At 47.7% G+C, this 16,210-nt stretch overlaps 1 protein-coding gene across 1 annotated transcript in view; it reads right to left on the bottom strand.

The window, feature by feature from the left end:
• Positions 1-16,210, bottom strand: part of ATP6V0A2 (ATPase H+ transporting V0 subunit a2) — a 721,136-nt gene that overhangs the window by 126,195 nt on the left and 578,731 nt on the right. Inside the window, exon 13 of the mRNA XM_069619692.1 lies at positions 14,906-14,996. Within this exon, the coding sequence (XP_069475793.1) occupies positions 14,906-14,996 (91 nt within the window). The remainder of the gene's footprint in view (positions 1-14,905; positions 14,997-16,210) is intronic.

The following is a 16,210-nucleotide window of genomic DNA, read 5'->3' as shown; positions in this document are numbered from 1 at the left end:
CCAACATGCTACAAACCTGGAATGTGGCATGTGGGTAGGTTCCATGGTGTAGATAATATACCAAGTATAAAATGACATGCATTACTCACTGTAATAGCATTTCTGATGATTGGATCGGTTTAAATTCACATGCTGTGCATATAGTCCGACATCTAGTGGTAATCGCGGAGTATTGCATCTTTCTTTAGAGAATCGAAAGGGGGACGTCGACATGGGCGCGCTCGTTACACCATCCCTAACGTGACGTGTAGTGTACCCAAAATCCCTCACGCGTCGAGGTCCCTCTGTGTTTTTTTGCTGTGAGGGAGCCTATGACTATCGTGAGTAAGTACCGAGAGAGAAAGGTGTCAAATGTCTATGTTCCTTCTACTCCCAAGAGGGGAGGAAGGGCGGGCATGTGAATCTAAGCAGATACAATCATCAGAAAGGCTATTACGGCGAGTAATGCATGTCATCTGATACTTGTTAATCGGCTTAGAATCACATGCTGTGCATAGATTAATTAAAAAAGAAGGTCTTAAGTCGCTTCCTGAACAAGGTGATTGAGGATTCCTCCCTCAGCGTCAGCGGCAGACTATTCTAAGCCACCGATGCTGCTGCATAGAAAGCTCCTTTCCTAACTTGTGCGAGTTTATATCCGGGAATTTTCAGTTGTGTGGCGTTGTTGGACCTCAAGTTATGGCTATTTGACTTGATGACCAGTTTTGTCCTTCAGATACACCGGCGCTGTGCTTCTCAGACACTTAAATGAGATTAGCATCAGCCGAAAACAGATTCTCTCCTTGACCGGGAGCCAATGTATGCTCCTTCTTGCCTCTGACTGTGGTCCCTTTTTTCAGGTCCATAATCACTTTAACTTCATTATTTTGCACTACCTGAAGTCCATTGACTTCCGTCTTGGGCATCCCAACAAAGAGGCTGCTACAGTATTCGATTCTTGCACCAAACAAGGCTCTTGCCAAAGTTTCCCTGACTATCTTTTGAAATAAAAGGACGTGTGTGAGTTAACAACTTAATGTAGTAAGAGGCCGACAACACCAAGCTACTTACTTGGGCCTTCATGTTTGAATTGCAATCTGAGTAAACTTCAAGGGTCTTAACATTGTTCTTGATTTTTATTGTACAGCCTTCAATTTGGAACAGAGTATATTCTGACATCTTCTTGCAAGTTTTTGCGTCGGTCTTAATGAGCATCAACTGAGTTTTTCCTGTATTGAGAGCAAGGCTGTTGAGACACATCCATCTATGGATTAGGCCGTAAAACCTATTAATGTTCCGCTCATCTTCTTCAAAAATGCCCGTCAAAGGGATGACATATTGTGTGTAGTGGGCGTAGTTGGTAAATTCAATGTTATTCTCTTCTAGGAAGTCCAGGGAAGGGGCTGTAAATATGTTAGAAAACATAGGCGACAAACATGCCCCATGTGGCAATCCTTGAGACAACTTACTGGGTTCACTATCTGCCAGAGTGCTACTCACTCTCCATTGGCACTCACTGAGAAATGATTTGACCCATTGGGGTGCTGGTGTAGCAAAACCTGCCACCTTCTCCAACCTGGCGACCAACAATGTATGGTCGACCGGTTCGAATGCGGCGGACAGGTCAAGAAGCATAAGCATTTGATGTTTTCCCCTGGTCCATATGATGAAGTAGCCTGGAATTAAGATCGAGCAACGCCGTCGTAGTTCCGTTACTTTCTCTAAAGCCAGATTGCCACTGATTCAAGATGTTATATGTCTTGACTGAGGACTTGCGTGTATGCCACGGGATCTAGTATTTTTAGGAGAAACGGAGAGTTAGAGATAGGCCGACAATTCAAAGGGTCTCTCGGACATAGGCCAGGTTTCTTCAATAATGGTGTAACCCATGAGTTTTTATGCTTCTGGGGACATAACAGTCCCAGGGGTGAAGGGTTATACGTTTTATTCTGCGCCACACGGGATGTACAGCCATATTGATTATTTTTGTTTATGCAGGGAATTGCGGGGGAGGTGACTTGGTCCCTGTCAGTTAGTCCAATCATGATATGGTAACCATGGGATTTGTCACAGTAGGGCTAAGGACCCAGGACTCCCAGTGGCGGGCGTTGCAATGATTCTTTATGGAAGGATGAGGTTTTTCAGACAGAGCTGAGGCAGGTGATCACAGGTTATTTTCAAAGGAACAATATTGGGGAGGTGTACCTTTGTACGGGGTGGGATGCAACTAAGGCAACTTAGAGGTCTCCTCGTTAGGGAGGGTGCGCTAAAAAGAGGGAGAGGTCGCTTTTGGAGGGCAAACTACGGGGAGACATTACTAGGTTAGAAAAGAAAATACTGGAGGGACTACCAGAGCAGGAGGACCTACTAAGGAAAGTCCAGGGAAAGAGGGGAGAATGTCAGGCTCTAGAGACAGGGAAAGTGGTGCGGAACCTACAGTTCCTGTGACAGAAATATGATGAAAATATGATGAAAAGGTAAATAAAGCGGATGCGTTCTTGGCAGCTTGGCACAGGGCCCAGAGGGTAGACAGATGGGTGGGTGGAGGGGGTTCTGAATGTTGAAGGAAACTGTGGTTTCTGATTCAGTTAACATTGGGGACTGCTTTTGCTACATTTTACGAGAAGGTGTACTGTCCCAAGAAAGAGGCACACGTAGAGGATATCAGGTGGTATCTAGGTGAAATGTCCTTTACTCAGTTGGAACCTAATGAGGGGGAGGGCCTGGATGCCCCTGTTTCAGAGACAGAAATTCACCTGGCCATCAAACGTTTGCAGACGAGAAAGGCCCCAGGGGAGGATGGTATCTCCATGGGTTTCTATAAAGCATTTCGGAACTTCTTGCCCCTCACATGGCAAAGCTGTTTAATTTTATTTTATTATCGCAACGTGTAGGGCACCCAGATTCTTCAGCAGGCTTTGATTTCGGTCTTACATAAGGATGGGAAGGATTCTTGCCTATATGGATCATACCGACAGATTTCCCTCATTAACAGATGCCAAGATCTACACCAGGGTCCTGGCCTAACGGTTTGAGGAGCTGAAGCTGTGTTCGGCCCACTTCGACCAAGTTGGTTTTATCAAGGGGCGTCAAGGATCGGACACCTCGCGAAAGACACTTCATTTTATGGATAAGACCAGGGTATCCAACCCTCTTGGCACTTGATGCAGAAAAGGCCTTTGGCAGTGTCAACTGGGCTTTCCTGTACAAAGATTTCTGGAAATATGGGGTAGGGCCTAGTCTCCTTAACAGCATCAAAGCCGTGCACACAGATCCCAGGGCCAGGGGGTAGCAGTGAACGGGAATCTATCACAGGTGTTTAGTCTTCGTAGGGGAACCAGGCAGGGTTGTCCCCTATTGCCCTTGTTATTTGCCCTATCTCTGCAACCATTGGCAGTGCAGCTGCCGACAGACCACCAGAGTAGAGGGAATAGTGGTCGGGGAGAGAGAGTTTAAGCTGGGGATGTATGCCGACAACATTCTTTTACATTTGAAAAATCCAGAGGTCTCCGTTTCGGCAGTCTTGGAAGTGGTAGAACAATGGTTCCCTGGCAGTGTATAAGGTGAACAGGGAGAAGTCCACTCTGTTCCCGTTCGATATGGACTCTGGGCGGGACACGGAGAGCCTTTCTCACCTGGGGATGGTAGTGGAATTGGAGCAGATTTGGTATCTGGGGATGTATATCACAAGATCCCTCGAAGATTTGGTGGAGAACTAACCTGCTTTATTGGGGGTATTATATAGCGACATGGAGAGATGGGGGCTGCAGACCATTTTCTGGATGGGTAATGGGTAGGCTGAATGCCCTAAAGATGAATTTTGTCTCTAGGACTTTGTACTTATTGCTGGTGGGGGTGTTTGCCGAAAGCGAAGCGCCAAATGCTTAGTTACCTTTGGGCTGGGAAGCAGCAACAGTGGTGTGGGGTATTGGGGGTGAGGCTCACAGATCTTAATTGATACTACAAAGCAGCAGAGCTGAGGATTCTGGTCCCCCACTTATGTGAGGACAGGGACAAGCAATGTTTTTTTGTTGTTGGAAAATCTCCATTTGAGACCCGCAACAGTGGGGGATTGGTTGTGAGTGCCGAAGAATAGAATCCCGCAGAGAATACAGGAACATCCCATACTTGGGGTTATCTGGAATATTCTTGGCAGCAGGGCCCAAGAATGCAGGAGTTTACGTCATGGGCCTCACCACTGAGCCACCTGTGGGCTCCAGTTGTCAGAGATGATATCCTGAATACCGAACGTTTACAGCAGTGGGTGGAGGCGGGGTTAAAAAAAGTGCGTCAGTTGTGGAAGGGAGGGAGGTTCGTCACCATCCAGGAATTGGAAGAGGCAATGCAGATTGGGAGACTCCAGGTATTCCTATTCCTCCAACTAAAGAGGGTATTGATGGTGTTCGGGAGAATTCTCGATTTAGGCTGAATTTCCTAACCTAGTGAGTCCCCCAGCAGCTTTGCTGGATTTTTGGGGTTTATTTTTTTCTGCCAAGAGTGAGACTCTTTTACCCTCCCTCTTGGACATGATTTGAGTGTGTTTCTTTGAATCTAGATGTGTTTAATGGGCTATGGGGTCTTTTACTCCATAGGGCTTCATGTGTTTTTGTGATGTGTGTTACACAGCACCCTCCGTGCAGTAACACAGGGTTGTCATAGTGACCCCCCAGTATAGACTCCATACCCTGGGACTGACTACTGTCTCCCAGGGCATGTAAAGTCACCATTGACTTTACTAGTCTTAAATTCTGAACAGAACCAGTACAAACCATCATATTGTGGACGTACTGGCTGGGGCAATTCAATTGCCCCAGGGTCTGTTAGTCGAGGGGGCACGTCTCCGTCCCCCCTGATCGAGTTTTGGCTGGTGGCAGTGGATACTACTTTTTATATTCAACCGCAAATATTTTCCTATGGGATTTCCCATTGTTTTAGGCTACTATCTTTATTTAATTATTTACGGTAGCCTCGAACATACCGCCGGTTTATTTAATTAATATTAATTCTCCGGTTGGTATTTTTTGCCAAAACTTGATTCTAAAATGGCGTTTGTGTTCTCTTCTGTGACTCCAACCCAAGTCGAGCCCTTTGTTCCACTTTTTGGCGGGCTTCTCCACAGAAGCCCTCCAAAGTGGTGCCACTCTGTCTGGGGTACTTAGGAGGGGTGAAGGGAAATTTAGGCACCCTGGACTGAGTTGCCTAGGCAACTCAAGTCGCACTCCATCCTGATTGGCCCAAGTGGTGGTACCATCTTTAACCGGAAAACTCTGCGGCTGGTTTCTGCCCTGGTAGTGCAACGACCTTCATCTTGCCTCCAAGTCGAGATCTTCTCTTCCCCTGGACGACGACGCAACTTGCACCCACTACCAGGAACAACTGCCACCGCTGGAGGATCCTTCCCACTTAAGGTACCGTGTCCCGTCTGGCTTCCCTTGCTACTGACTGTACGGGGTAGATTTAGCCCCCGGCTTTTGAACCTGGGTTAGCCTGGGACACCCTGGCTAAACTTTCCTAAGCCTCTCTAAACTCTTTTTGAACCCTCTGCAAGACTTTCTAAGCCTAGTGTAACTGTGTGATCTTGGGCGCATTTGTGCTCTGCTCTCTCTAAGAAGGGGCCCAGCCTTTGGACTTTGGCTCACCAGTGACTTTTGTTCTTCTGCCTTGCAACAGTGTTCCTGAATTTTAGAGTGGTGTACCTTTCCATATTCTGTCTTTTTCCCTCCCTTTCTCACAAACTTATTGGAGTGCAATCTAGTTAAGCGCTCACCTCTGTATGAAAATAAGTGGTGTTTTACTCTGTCTTATCTAATAAGGAAAAGGGGTGTATATATTACAATAGTAACTGTGTTTAGAATATTTTACAATAAGAGTGCTGGAGTGTTTCAAACCGTGTGTTTTTAAATAAATAATTATATACTTTGATACCAAAGCTCTGGTCAGTGTTTGCTTGTATTATTGTATGTGGGTACCTATTGTGTATACTTTGCATACTGCCTAACTCTTCTTGAGGGAAGTCTGACTGCTCAGCCACAGCTACCAGGTAAATCTGGGTGGTGCAGACTGCTACCAAGTGGGTTTACTGCCAACACCTGTAGTCTTAAATCTTTTGCAGTGTTCCCTAAGGGAACTGCACAGGTTTCTGCCTAACAGATGGCAGGGAAATTGAGAGTTTGTTCAGAGTGAGTCGACACAAACAGAGCGCTTTCTTGATACACAGCAAGATTCCAAGTAGCTTATCTCATCGCTTTATGTGGCTTTGGTGGAGGCTACAATGGGAGATACAGAGGTGCTACGGGCAAAATGGGAGAGGGACTTGCACCGGGAGGTTGATGGGCAATTATGGGGGAGAATCTGCAGGTGAACGTTTAGACCTCAATAGCCTGCCAACATAAATTGCAAGGAGTGAAACTGCTCCACCGCTGGCAGTAATACCTAGTTCGTCTTTCTAAGATGTTTGTGGGGGTCAACCCCCTATGTTAGCATGGTTGTGGGGAACGGGCCACATACTGGCACATGTGGTGGTCATGCAACAAAGTGCAGGTGTACTGGGCTGAAGTGCTGGGGTTTTGAGTCCCCAGGGATCTGTCATCCAGGTGGTCAGGACACAGCCATCGCTATTGGATCAAGTTCTTGGAGGTGGATTAGTGAGGGAGGATCACCTGGATGGGGGGTCTCAGGAAGTGGGAGACCGACAGGTGAGACGTGCTATCCCTCTTCTTTCAACACCTTTTCCCCATCCTACTCTGTAGAAGATTCAAAACCACTGCACCCCTCTTTCCCGATACAAACACTTTCACACAACACATCAGAGAATGGACCAACACCAGAGCCGTTTACCTGACATGTCCCACTACAAGGGTCAAGAAAAGTCAAGCAATTGATCAGAATCACACACACCTGACTGCCCTTTCCCTTCCCCACAGGAATAAAATGTGGAGCAAGAGAGCAAAGTACGAGCACGGCAGACAGCACAACGGCATAGCCAACCAGGCAGTTCAAGAGAAGGAGAAAGGCGTCCCAGGCCAGCGGTTCCTTCGTGGAAGAGGACATAAGACCGCGAACAATGGCACAAGTGTCCTGCAGCAGATGCCAATGGTACACAGGGCAAGCCTATGCCATTGAGCAGAAGCGAGGGAAGCTCCTGCAGCCGTGGTACCGGCCTTGACTCCAGGGAAGCCGAAAGCCAAGTGGCTCATCACATCCGATGAGTCGAGGGGAGAATCGATAAGAGCCGGGCTGTGTTGAGTGAGAATCGCAGTGTGGCAAGTTTGAACCAAGTTTAATGAACTGTGAAAAGTGTTAAGGGGAGACCAGCTACAGAGAGAAACCCGCACCACGTGGCCAACACGAGAGACGCTGGTCAATCCCCATCTGAGAGAAAACTACAAGTATCAGAAGGCCGTAGGAGAGCAGCCAAGAGAAGTCAAAGTGGTCATACAGGAGGTCTAGTAAAATCCCCATACAATCGAAAGACTATGATCTACAAACTGTGTGAAAGCAAGGGTAGTAAGTCCAGCATTGAGGGAAAGCAAAGGAAGCGAATCCTGCAACACTTGAGAGTAAAGGGAAGATGAAGTTGGCAAGAGTGAACCCAACCGATGGATGCTGACGAGAAGGGGGCAAGTCTAAAGTCCCAGGAAACAGTGTGTTGACATGAGTGAACCCGGCCGAGGGATGTCCACTGGAACTGTTTAAAAAGACATTAATATTTATGAGCGAAGGAAAAGCCGTAGTGAACCCAGAGAAGGGAGGCTGAAAGCAAAGAAGGGTCAGTGCCCCCAGAAGAGGGGGACCCAAGTGTGAAAAATCCTCACCCAAAGTGAAATCAAGAAACTAACTTTAAATTATGTTGAAGGAAGGGAATAGTTCCTAACCTGTAACTCCAATTCTCCAGCATTGATATCTTTCATGGATTCACATGCTTAGAATATTCCCCGTCGTCAGACTGGGACCCCTCGGTACACACATATAGACTTTTCTTATAGGAGAACTTCTGACACTTTTGTGTCCCATCTACGTCCTTTTGGGGCCCGCATACGCATGCCCCGTAGGACGTTGCGGTATAAAAGCCCCGCCCCCGCGGCTCCCTTCAGATTTCGGCCCCTCCAAAGTAGGAAGGGTTAAACCTATATACATTGCATCCTGGGGAGGATGGCAGGCGCATGTGAATCCATGAAAGATACCAATGCTGGAGAAATGGAGTTACAGGTAAGAAACTATTCCCTTCTCCAGCATTGGATCTTTCATGGATTCACATGCTTAGAATAGATTGTATAGCAGTAAACTGGAAGACGGTGGTGAGAATGCAATGCAACATACATCCACAAAAAATACATAATGCATAGGTACACAAGAAATAAATTTACCCATATACCTGTATCTCCATAAAGCATATGGTTACCAACAGGTAGAAAAAACTCTCCACAGTGCAGAGCTTACCTTATTGAAACAGATGGCGCAGGACTGCTCTTCCCATCTGCACCTCGTCCGCATGCTGCCTCGCAAGGCAGTAATGGCGGGTAAACGTGTGGGGCACCGACAATGCCGCAGCTTGGCATATGTCCGTTAGCAGAATTCCTGCCCATAATGCTGCTGAAGAGGACGTTGATCTTGTAGAATGGGCTCTAGGATGCCCTTGCAGTGGCCTTCCGGCCTTGGAGTGGCAAAACGCAATCGTCGACGAGACCCACCGAGCTAGTCCTTGCTTAGAAATTGCATTTCCTCTTGTTGACGGACCATACGCGATGAACAGTTGTCGAGTAGAACTGAGTTCCTGTGTACGATGTAGGTAAAATTTTAGGGTCCTCTTAACGTCCAAGGTATGAAGAGCTTTTTCCGCTGCCGATGATGGGGTCGCGAAGAAAGTAGGGAGGGCAATGGACAAGTGTTTGTGATACACTGTAGGAACTTGCAGAACGAAAGTAGGATTAGTTGCCAGAACCACCTTGTCTTTAAAGAATCTTAGGTATGGAGGGTCTACGACCAGCGCTTGCAGTTACGAGATTCTCCTAGCTGACGTGGTAGGAATTAAGAACGCCAACTTCCACGATATGAATAGGCTCAAAGGGTGGTTTCATTAAGCCTGCCAGCACTACGTTGAGACTCCATGTTGGTGGAAAACGTTTTATTGGGGGAAAAATTCGAAATAAACCCCTCATGAAGTGTTTCACTAACCTGTCGCTGAATAAAGGAGACGACTGTCTCTTCCTCGTGAACCTAGAGATGGCCGCCAGGTGCACCTTTATCGATGTGAAAGATAAACCCCCCTCTGCCAAGTGAAGCAGATAAGGCAGAACTTGCTCCGGAGTCACCTTTAACGGGTGTAGTCCTTGTTGTCCTCGACACCACTCACAGAACCTTCGCCATTTATAGGTGTAGGATTTGTTGGTAGAAGGGGCCCGAGCCACTTGCAGAATGTTCTGGCAATCCTCCGAAACGTCTAAGGTACCAAATTCCGAAAAGTCAGGAGCCAGGCTGTGAGGTTGAGACTGTCCGGGTCGTGATGCCACACCGTACCTTTGTCCCGGGACAGTAGGTTCGGGACCCTCGGAAACGCTATTGGTTGTTCCAGCGACAAGTGAAGCAGGTCGGAAAACCACGGTTGCCTCGGCCAGTACGGTGCCACTAGAATTACCCGGCAACTGTACCTGCGTATCCACTGCACCATCCTCCGTAGGAGGGGGAACGGAGGAAAAGCTTAAAAGGAACTTGTCCGTCCATGGGAAGGAGAACGCCTCTCCCATGGAACCCTCCTGAGGCCATCTGCTTGCGAATTGCTCGCATTTCTTGTTTTCCTTCGTTGCGAAGACGTCCAGTGGGGGGTGACCCCATTTCTCGAAAACTTTTGTCAGCTGAACTGTGTCCATTTCCCATTCGTGTATCTGGGCCATCCTTCTGCTGAGGGAATCCGCTTGCAAGTTCCTCACTCCCGGGAGATGGTGAGCCACGATGGATATCTCGTGCTTTAATGCCCAATGCCACACTTTCTGGGCCTCCATGGAAAGGGTCCTGGATCGCGTCCCCCCTTGTTTTCTCACATAAAACATGGCCGTCGTATTGTCCGTCAGCACTCGTACTCTCGATCCCTTGATGTGTGGTAGGAACGCCTTCAAGGCCCATCGCACTGCTCTGAGCTCTAACACGTTGATGTGTAGGAGTGACTCCGTTTGAGACCAACGACCTTGCGTTTGAAGAGTGCCCATGTGAGCTCCCCAGCCGGTTAGAGCCGCATCCGTGACTATGGTTAGGTGGAACTCCGGCTCCTGTAGGGGTACACCACTGTTCAGGTTGTGGAAACTCTGCCACCACTGAAGAGTCCGAAGCAGTTTGTCGTTGTCGATGATTATCTTGTCTGACCACGATCCTTGGGCCTGTGTCCACCGGTCCGCCAACTGAACTGGCCTCATGAATAGGCGACAGTTGGCCACCAGATGGATGCAGGATGCCATGGCCCCTAGGACCGAAACGTATTTTCTCACTGAAAGCTTGGTATTTCGCCGTAGTCGACCCGCCAGTTGATTGAGTTTTGAGATTCTGTCGAGGGAAGGGTTCACTAGCCCCGACTGGGTTTCGAACGGTGCCCCCAGGAACACCAATGTTCTCGATGGCATCAAGGAGGATTTTTTGAAGTTTATGGCGAATCCCAGCTGTTGTAGAAGCTGCATGGTGGCTTGCAAACTTGTGTTGGTCGATGCTGGGGAGGATCCCCTTACCAGCTAGTCGTCGAGATATGGGTATACATGGTGGCCCTGCCTTCTTAGCCAGGCCGCTACTGGGGCCAGGCATTTCGTGAACATTCTGGGGGAGGTTTTGAGCCCAAAGGGAAGAACCGTGAACTGGTAGTGAGTCCGCCCTATCACAATCCTCAGGAACTTCCTGTGCTTCCGACACATTGGAATATGGAAGTACGCGTCCTGCAAATCCAGGGACGCCAGAAAATCCCCTTCTTGAACGGCTCGGGTCACTTCCTGTAGCGTGAGCATTTTGAATTTTAGGCTCTTTAAGGACTTGTTGAGATCGCGTAAGTCTAGAATGGGATGCCATTTTCCGTTTGGCTTTTTCACGACGAAGTATCTTGAGTAAACCCCTTGACCTTTTTGTGATGCTGGAACTAATTCTATCGCACCTTTTGCTAACATGAGTGTTACCTCCTGTTGCAGTACCCTCAGATGGGAATGAGCGACGAACGTAGATGGAATGTGCGGAGGGCTGCGCTTGAATTGTAGAGAATGCCCGTTCCTTATTGTGTCCAGCACCCATTGATCTGTCGTTATTCGTTCCCATTCGTCGACATAGGCTGATACTCTTCCTCCCAGAACGGTGTGTTGCTCGTCATTGCTGATCTTTGTTTTGCTTCTCTCTCGACGACGACGGATAGGATGGTCTCTTCCTGGAGGTCTGGAAGTTCCGGCGTCGGGTTGCTCTTGAGAAGCACGCCTGCATCCCTGGGAGGGGTACGCCGACCTACTGAAGGATCTGTCTCCTGACACAGAGAATCTGGAATTACCTGAAGCCTCTCTAAAGGGACGAAAAGACTTGTAGCTTCGGCCACTCTGGAGGGCACCCAATGAACGTGCCATGTCAGAGTCCTCTTTCATTCCCTTCAGGGCCTCATCTACTTTCTCTCCGAATAGAAGGTCTCCCTCAAAGGGCATATCTAATACTTTGTATTGTACCTCTGGTCTGAAATAGGTACACTTAAGCCATGACTGTCGTCGTAACACGACCCAATTATTGACTTGCTTGAAGCCCGATTCAGCGAGGTCCACCGCAATGTTTATTGCGTGATTGGAGGCTTCCTCACCCTCTCGGACGAGTAACATCGCCGCCTTCCTATGCTCTTCCGGAAGATGATCCAGCAACAGAGCCAGCCTGTGCCACATTTCTCATGTTGCTCCCACAGATAGCACTTTTTTGCCGAAGGCATCCTGACGTCTTGCCTCGTTTTCAGGTGGAGTTTTTCTCAAGGCGACCTTTTACCGCCGGTTCCGAAAAGGGGTGACGCATTATCTGCAAACCCTCCTTCCACACATGATCTAGTATGGGTATTGAAAACACTGACCTCCTTCTCTTACCCATGTGGTCGAAAAGAAAACAGTCCTTTTTCTGTTCCTCCTGGGACAAACCGAATTCCTTACACGCCTTCTCCATCATAGAATGGAATGATGCAATATCATCCAGGGGGGGGGGGGACGGCTGAGCCGGGCTCCTTGGGGTTTCTAATTCCACCTCTGACTCCCAAGCTGGATCCGTGGAGGGGGATGAGGAGATATCCGACATGGCTGCTCTGTCAGACTCCGAATCTGGCAGCTCACCTTCCTCTTGGGGTGCCTGTGGTGCTGAGACTGGCATGCGTAAGTGAGTCGGTGGACGGGACGGGCCCAGCTCGTCGACGGGTGACTGTGGAATGTTTACCTGAGGTAGCCTCTGGTCCAACGACTTCAATAAAGACTGAAGTGTGGACAGAACCTCCAACGACAAAACAGATTGAGGATTGAGAAGAGGGGCAGACATCGGAGCTCCGGATCCCCTCGTCGACGACTTGTCAACCACTCGCAGCCCGAGGTCTGCCGGGCCAGCTATTCCCCTGCTCTCGTCCTTTCCCAAGGACAGCAACACTGCCTGTTCCTGCAGTAAAGTATCCAGAGGGATCGGATCGAAAACTTCAGGCCTCCAGGCTTCCTTTAGAACCTCCGTCGACGAGGCCACTGTCGCGGTCGTTGTCGGCGGGACGGTAGATACCACATTCGTCAGTGGTAGGGAGGAGGCCGATGACTGGACCGCCGTCGACGACGGTGGCTTAGCAGGTGGTTTAGGCGGTCCCGCCTTTTCTGCACTTGGCCTGCTTTTACCCGACTCTCGACTCGTGGTCGATCTATGGTGATCGCCCGAGGAGGATTTCGGCCTTTCCTTGTCATGCTTTTTTGACGAAGATGACGATTTTCTCGTCGAATATTCTTTAGCTGAATGACTCCGAGAGGACTCTCCGCCGGTCGAGATTTCTTTGCCGGTGGTTCCGACGATACAGCGCGGTGTGATGTTTTTGCCGATTGTGTGGAGCCTACCTCCGAAGGGGGGTATGCCCCCACTCCATCATTCAACCATGCCACCAGCCGTCAATTTCGGTCTTTGAGGGTCTTTTGAGAAAACCCTTTGCATATGTCACAGTTATCAGCCGAATGATGAGGGTGGAGACAGTATATACAATCCATATGTCCATCCCCCTCATACACTTTTTTCAAGCCGCACGTCGCGCACGGACGGAACCGCGCCTTTCCCAACATGAAGGAAAAATTCACCTAACTCCAACTTCAAGTACACAACCTTGTACAAAATAGTAAGACGACGTGAGGAGATCCCACTACTTTGGAGACGGTTGAAATCTGAAGGGAGCCGCAGGGGCGGGGCTTTTATACCGCGACGTCCTATGGGGCATGCATATGCGGGCCCCAAAAGGACGTAGATAGGACACAAAAGTGTCAGAAGTTTTCCTATAGGAAAAGGCTATATATGTGTACCGAGGGGTCCCAGTCTGACGACGGGGAATATTCTAAGCATGTGAATCCATGAAAGATCCAATGCTGGAGAACTTTATTTGTTATATGCGTCAGGCCCTCGAAGGCAAGAGACTGGCAAGAGAAACAAGACTTGGCCGACCAGGCTCCTGATGAGCTGGAACGGAACGGTCAACTCATGCTTTGGAAAGCGCAAGTGTCTACTGTGCTTCAAGATCCCATCTTACCCTGTGCGTGAAACGTGGGGAAGGGAGATCCAAGCTACTGCATCCTGACATATTATTTAAGAACACTTCCTTCTTTCCTTGAAAATCATCCCACACCTTTTTGTATTAGTTGGCAATAGGTTTCTTAGTACAGGCCCTTTTTATTTTGACCACGCCACAAGGCCTGCCTTATTTGTATTTGATGGTCGACGCTTGCTCCCATCTTAGATTTAGGCTTAGAATAGGCATTTTTCCAATCTGCATACCATTTAATAAACACCTTTGAATTGTGACCACTTGTGTCTGTCTTTACTATTGCCACCATGAGTTCCTCACAGGTGGATAAAGAGTATTGGTGGAATCGAAAGGCAGGTTGACCCTATACTGATGTGCTTTGGGTTGGAAGAAGTGGATGGCGCCTGGGAGGCCATGGCTCATATGGTGCTCTTTCTCCTGGTGGCTGCACGAGCATGAACGGCGATACATTGGAAGAGGGAGACATTGCCAGGGTTGACAGAATGGCGGATTAAAGTCAGGGAGATCTACCTGAAGGAAAAGATCACTGCGGACCTACACAGGGGCACAGTGAGGTTTGAGGGGGAATGGGAGGGATTCCTGAATGTGTTCCCAGAAGGAAGAAAATGAGGGGAATAATAATGGGTTTGCTGGTCATGGAAGTGCCAGCGATGGAGAGCTTGTGGTGCCCTGTTATCCCTTTCTGCAGAAAGATCAATAAAAATGGAGTAAAAAAAAAAAAGCAAAAATGAAACAGTTTAAATCAAACTCTCTTTAAAAATGAGTTCCTCAGTAAAAACATGAATGCTAGGACTGTAATGTCTAAACATCTACTCAGAAGAGTAGGTGTTATAAATAAATAATTATCTTGCCCCTGGGAAATGTTTAGGTGTTGAAGCGGGATAAAATAACAATCAACTGACTGTTTTATTTATTAGAGCGAGATTTCTCACCTGTATTTTAGGTCATGTTCATGACAAATGGGAACTATGACACATTGCATGGCAGTGCAACATGCACAAAAAAGGGAGCAGGAGCTGCAAAGGATGAGCAGCTGAACAGTTCTATAGTTCTATGTACGGGCATTAAGCATCCTCAAAATCTGTTAAATGAACACAATATATGAACACAATGTAGCTAACATTTCTCCTAACTGGTATTATTCAAAAGGAGAATTAAAAAAACACTAACCGGATCAATTCCAAAAGGATATGTTCCTTTCACCACTCCAGTAACATTTGGATCCAGTGTCAGGTATCTATGTTCTTTTAGGTCTGAAAATCTGAATACAAATAAAAAAACAAGCCAAACAATTATAAATTTGACAGCACACATGTCGTTATCTCTCGATTTAGAAAAAGCATAATAAAACAACTTGGACAAAGTTTAATTCAAAAGCCACTTTAAAAAAGGATTATTGGTGAGAAGGTGCAGCACGTAACTTGATTTAATCCAGAACACAGCCAAGTCCATCTTATTTTAGAAGGACAAGTGGACTAGGGCAAAGGACATCAGTAATGGAGATGCAAGGTTCCAAAAACAACTTAATCATTGTATTCACACAAAACGGAAGTTGACATACTTGTTTAGAATGACAGATCCTTAATAAAGTACAGCATTACTACTGCTATGATTTACAATAAAACCAGCACCACAGCTGATGTTGATGAGTGTTCCCATCTACCATGCACATAGTGGTGGTGATGCGAAAGGAATGCTCTTTCTGTGATCACCTGCAGTCATGTTACATGGTTAATGATCGGCAGCATGTAATTCCAGACCCTATTCAGTATCAGAACGTTTCAGAAATTGATTTGGGCTACACTACAGATAATTGCCTAGTGTCATGATGCCCCTTAGGTGCGCTTACCAAAGGCGTTGACGAACAACTTGGAGGGATTTCAAGTCCCAACATGCTGGGGGCTGCTATTCAACACAGCATGTCATTTTGTCACGTGACACGGAGCAACACTGTGCTGCGCCATAGAGAATTAAACAGATGAATGGATAAACGGTTCCAGAGCAACTAGGGCAATGCTCTACAATGCAAGTAAGTCCAAGAGCCTGTACCTTTGTCCCACATCGTACTGCTACAAGTTTTCATCTTGTTTCTTACCTGGACCTTGCTTTTGTTCCTTCGTTTCCTACTTGGTTCTATCTCCCTATCCTACCTGCTATCGCCCCCTTCCCTACAGGCTTCTTTCCATTCTTTTGCACAGATTGTCTCCCTGTGTACCGACCTAGCCAGTCTCTTGACTCAAGAATCTGGATGTTCGTTCCTCCATCTGCTTTGTCGTCTTGTTGGTGTGTGGAACTGTACCTTTGTGGATTCCTTGGATTATGCCTTTTTTTATTCTGGCAAATTTTGTTGCGCCTCGTGCCGTCGTGCGGATTCCTGACCTATGGGCTCAGTGTTCATGGAGAATTACCAACCCAACTAGGTTCTTCGTTGTTTGCGTTCTCACCCTAGGTAGGTGTCATTCCTTACAAAATGGT

Source organism: Ambystoma mexicanum, chromosome 10, assembly GCF_040938575.1.
Source record: "Ambystoma mexicanum isolate Mex_15411 chromosome 10, UKY_AmexF1_1, whole genome shotgun sequence".
In the NCBI taxonomy this organism is placed as follows: domain Eukaryota; kingdom Metazoa; phylum Chordata; class Amphibia; order Caudata; family Ambystomatidae; genus Ambystoma; species Ambystoma mexicanum.
Note: the sequence above shows the minus strand (reverse complement) of the source record. Positions and strands in the feature narration are given on the sequence as shown.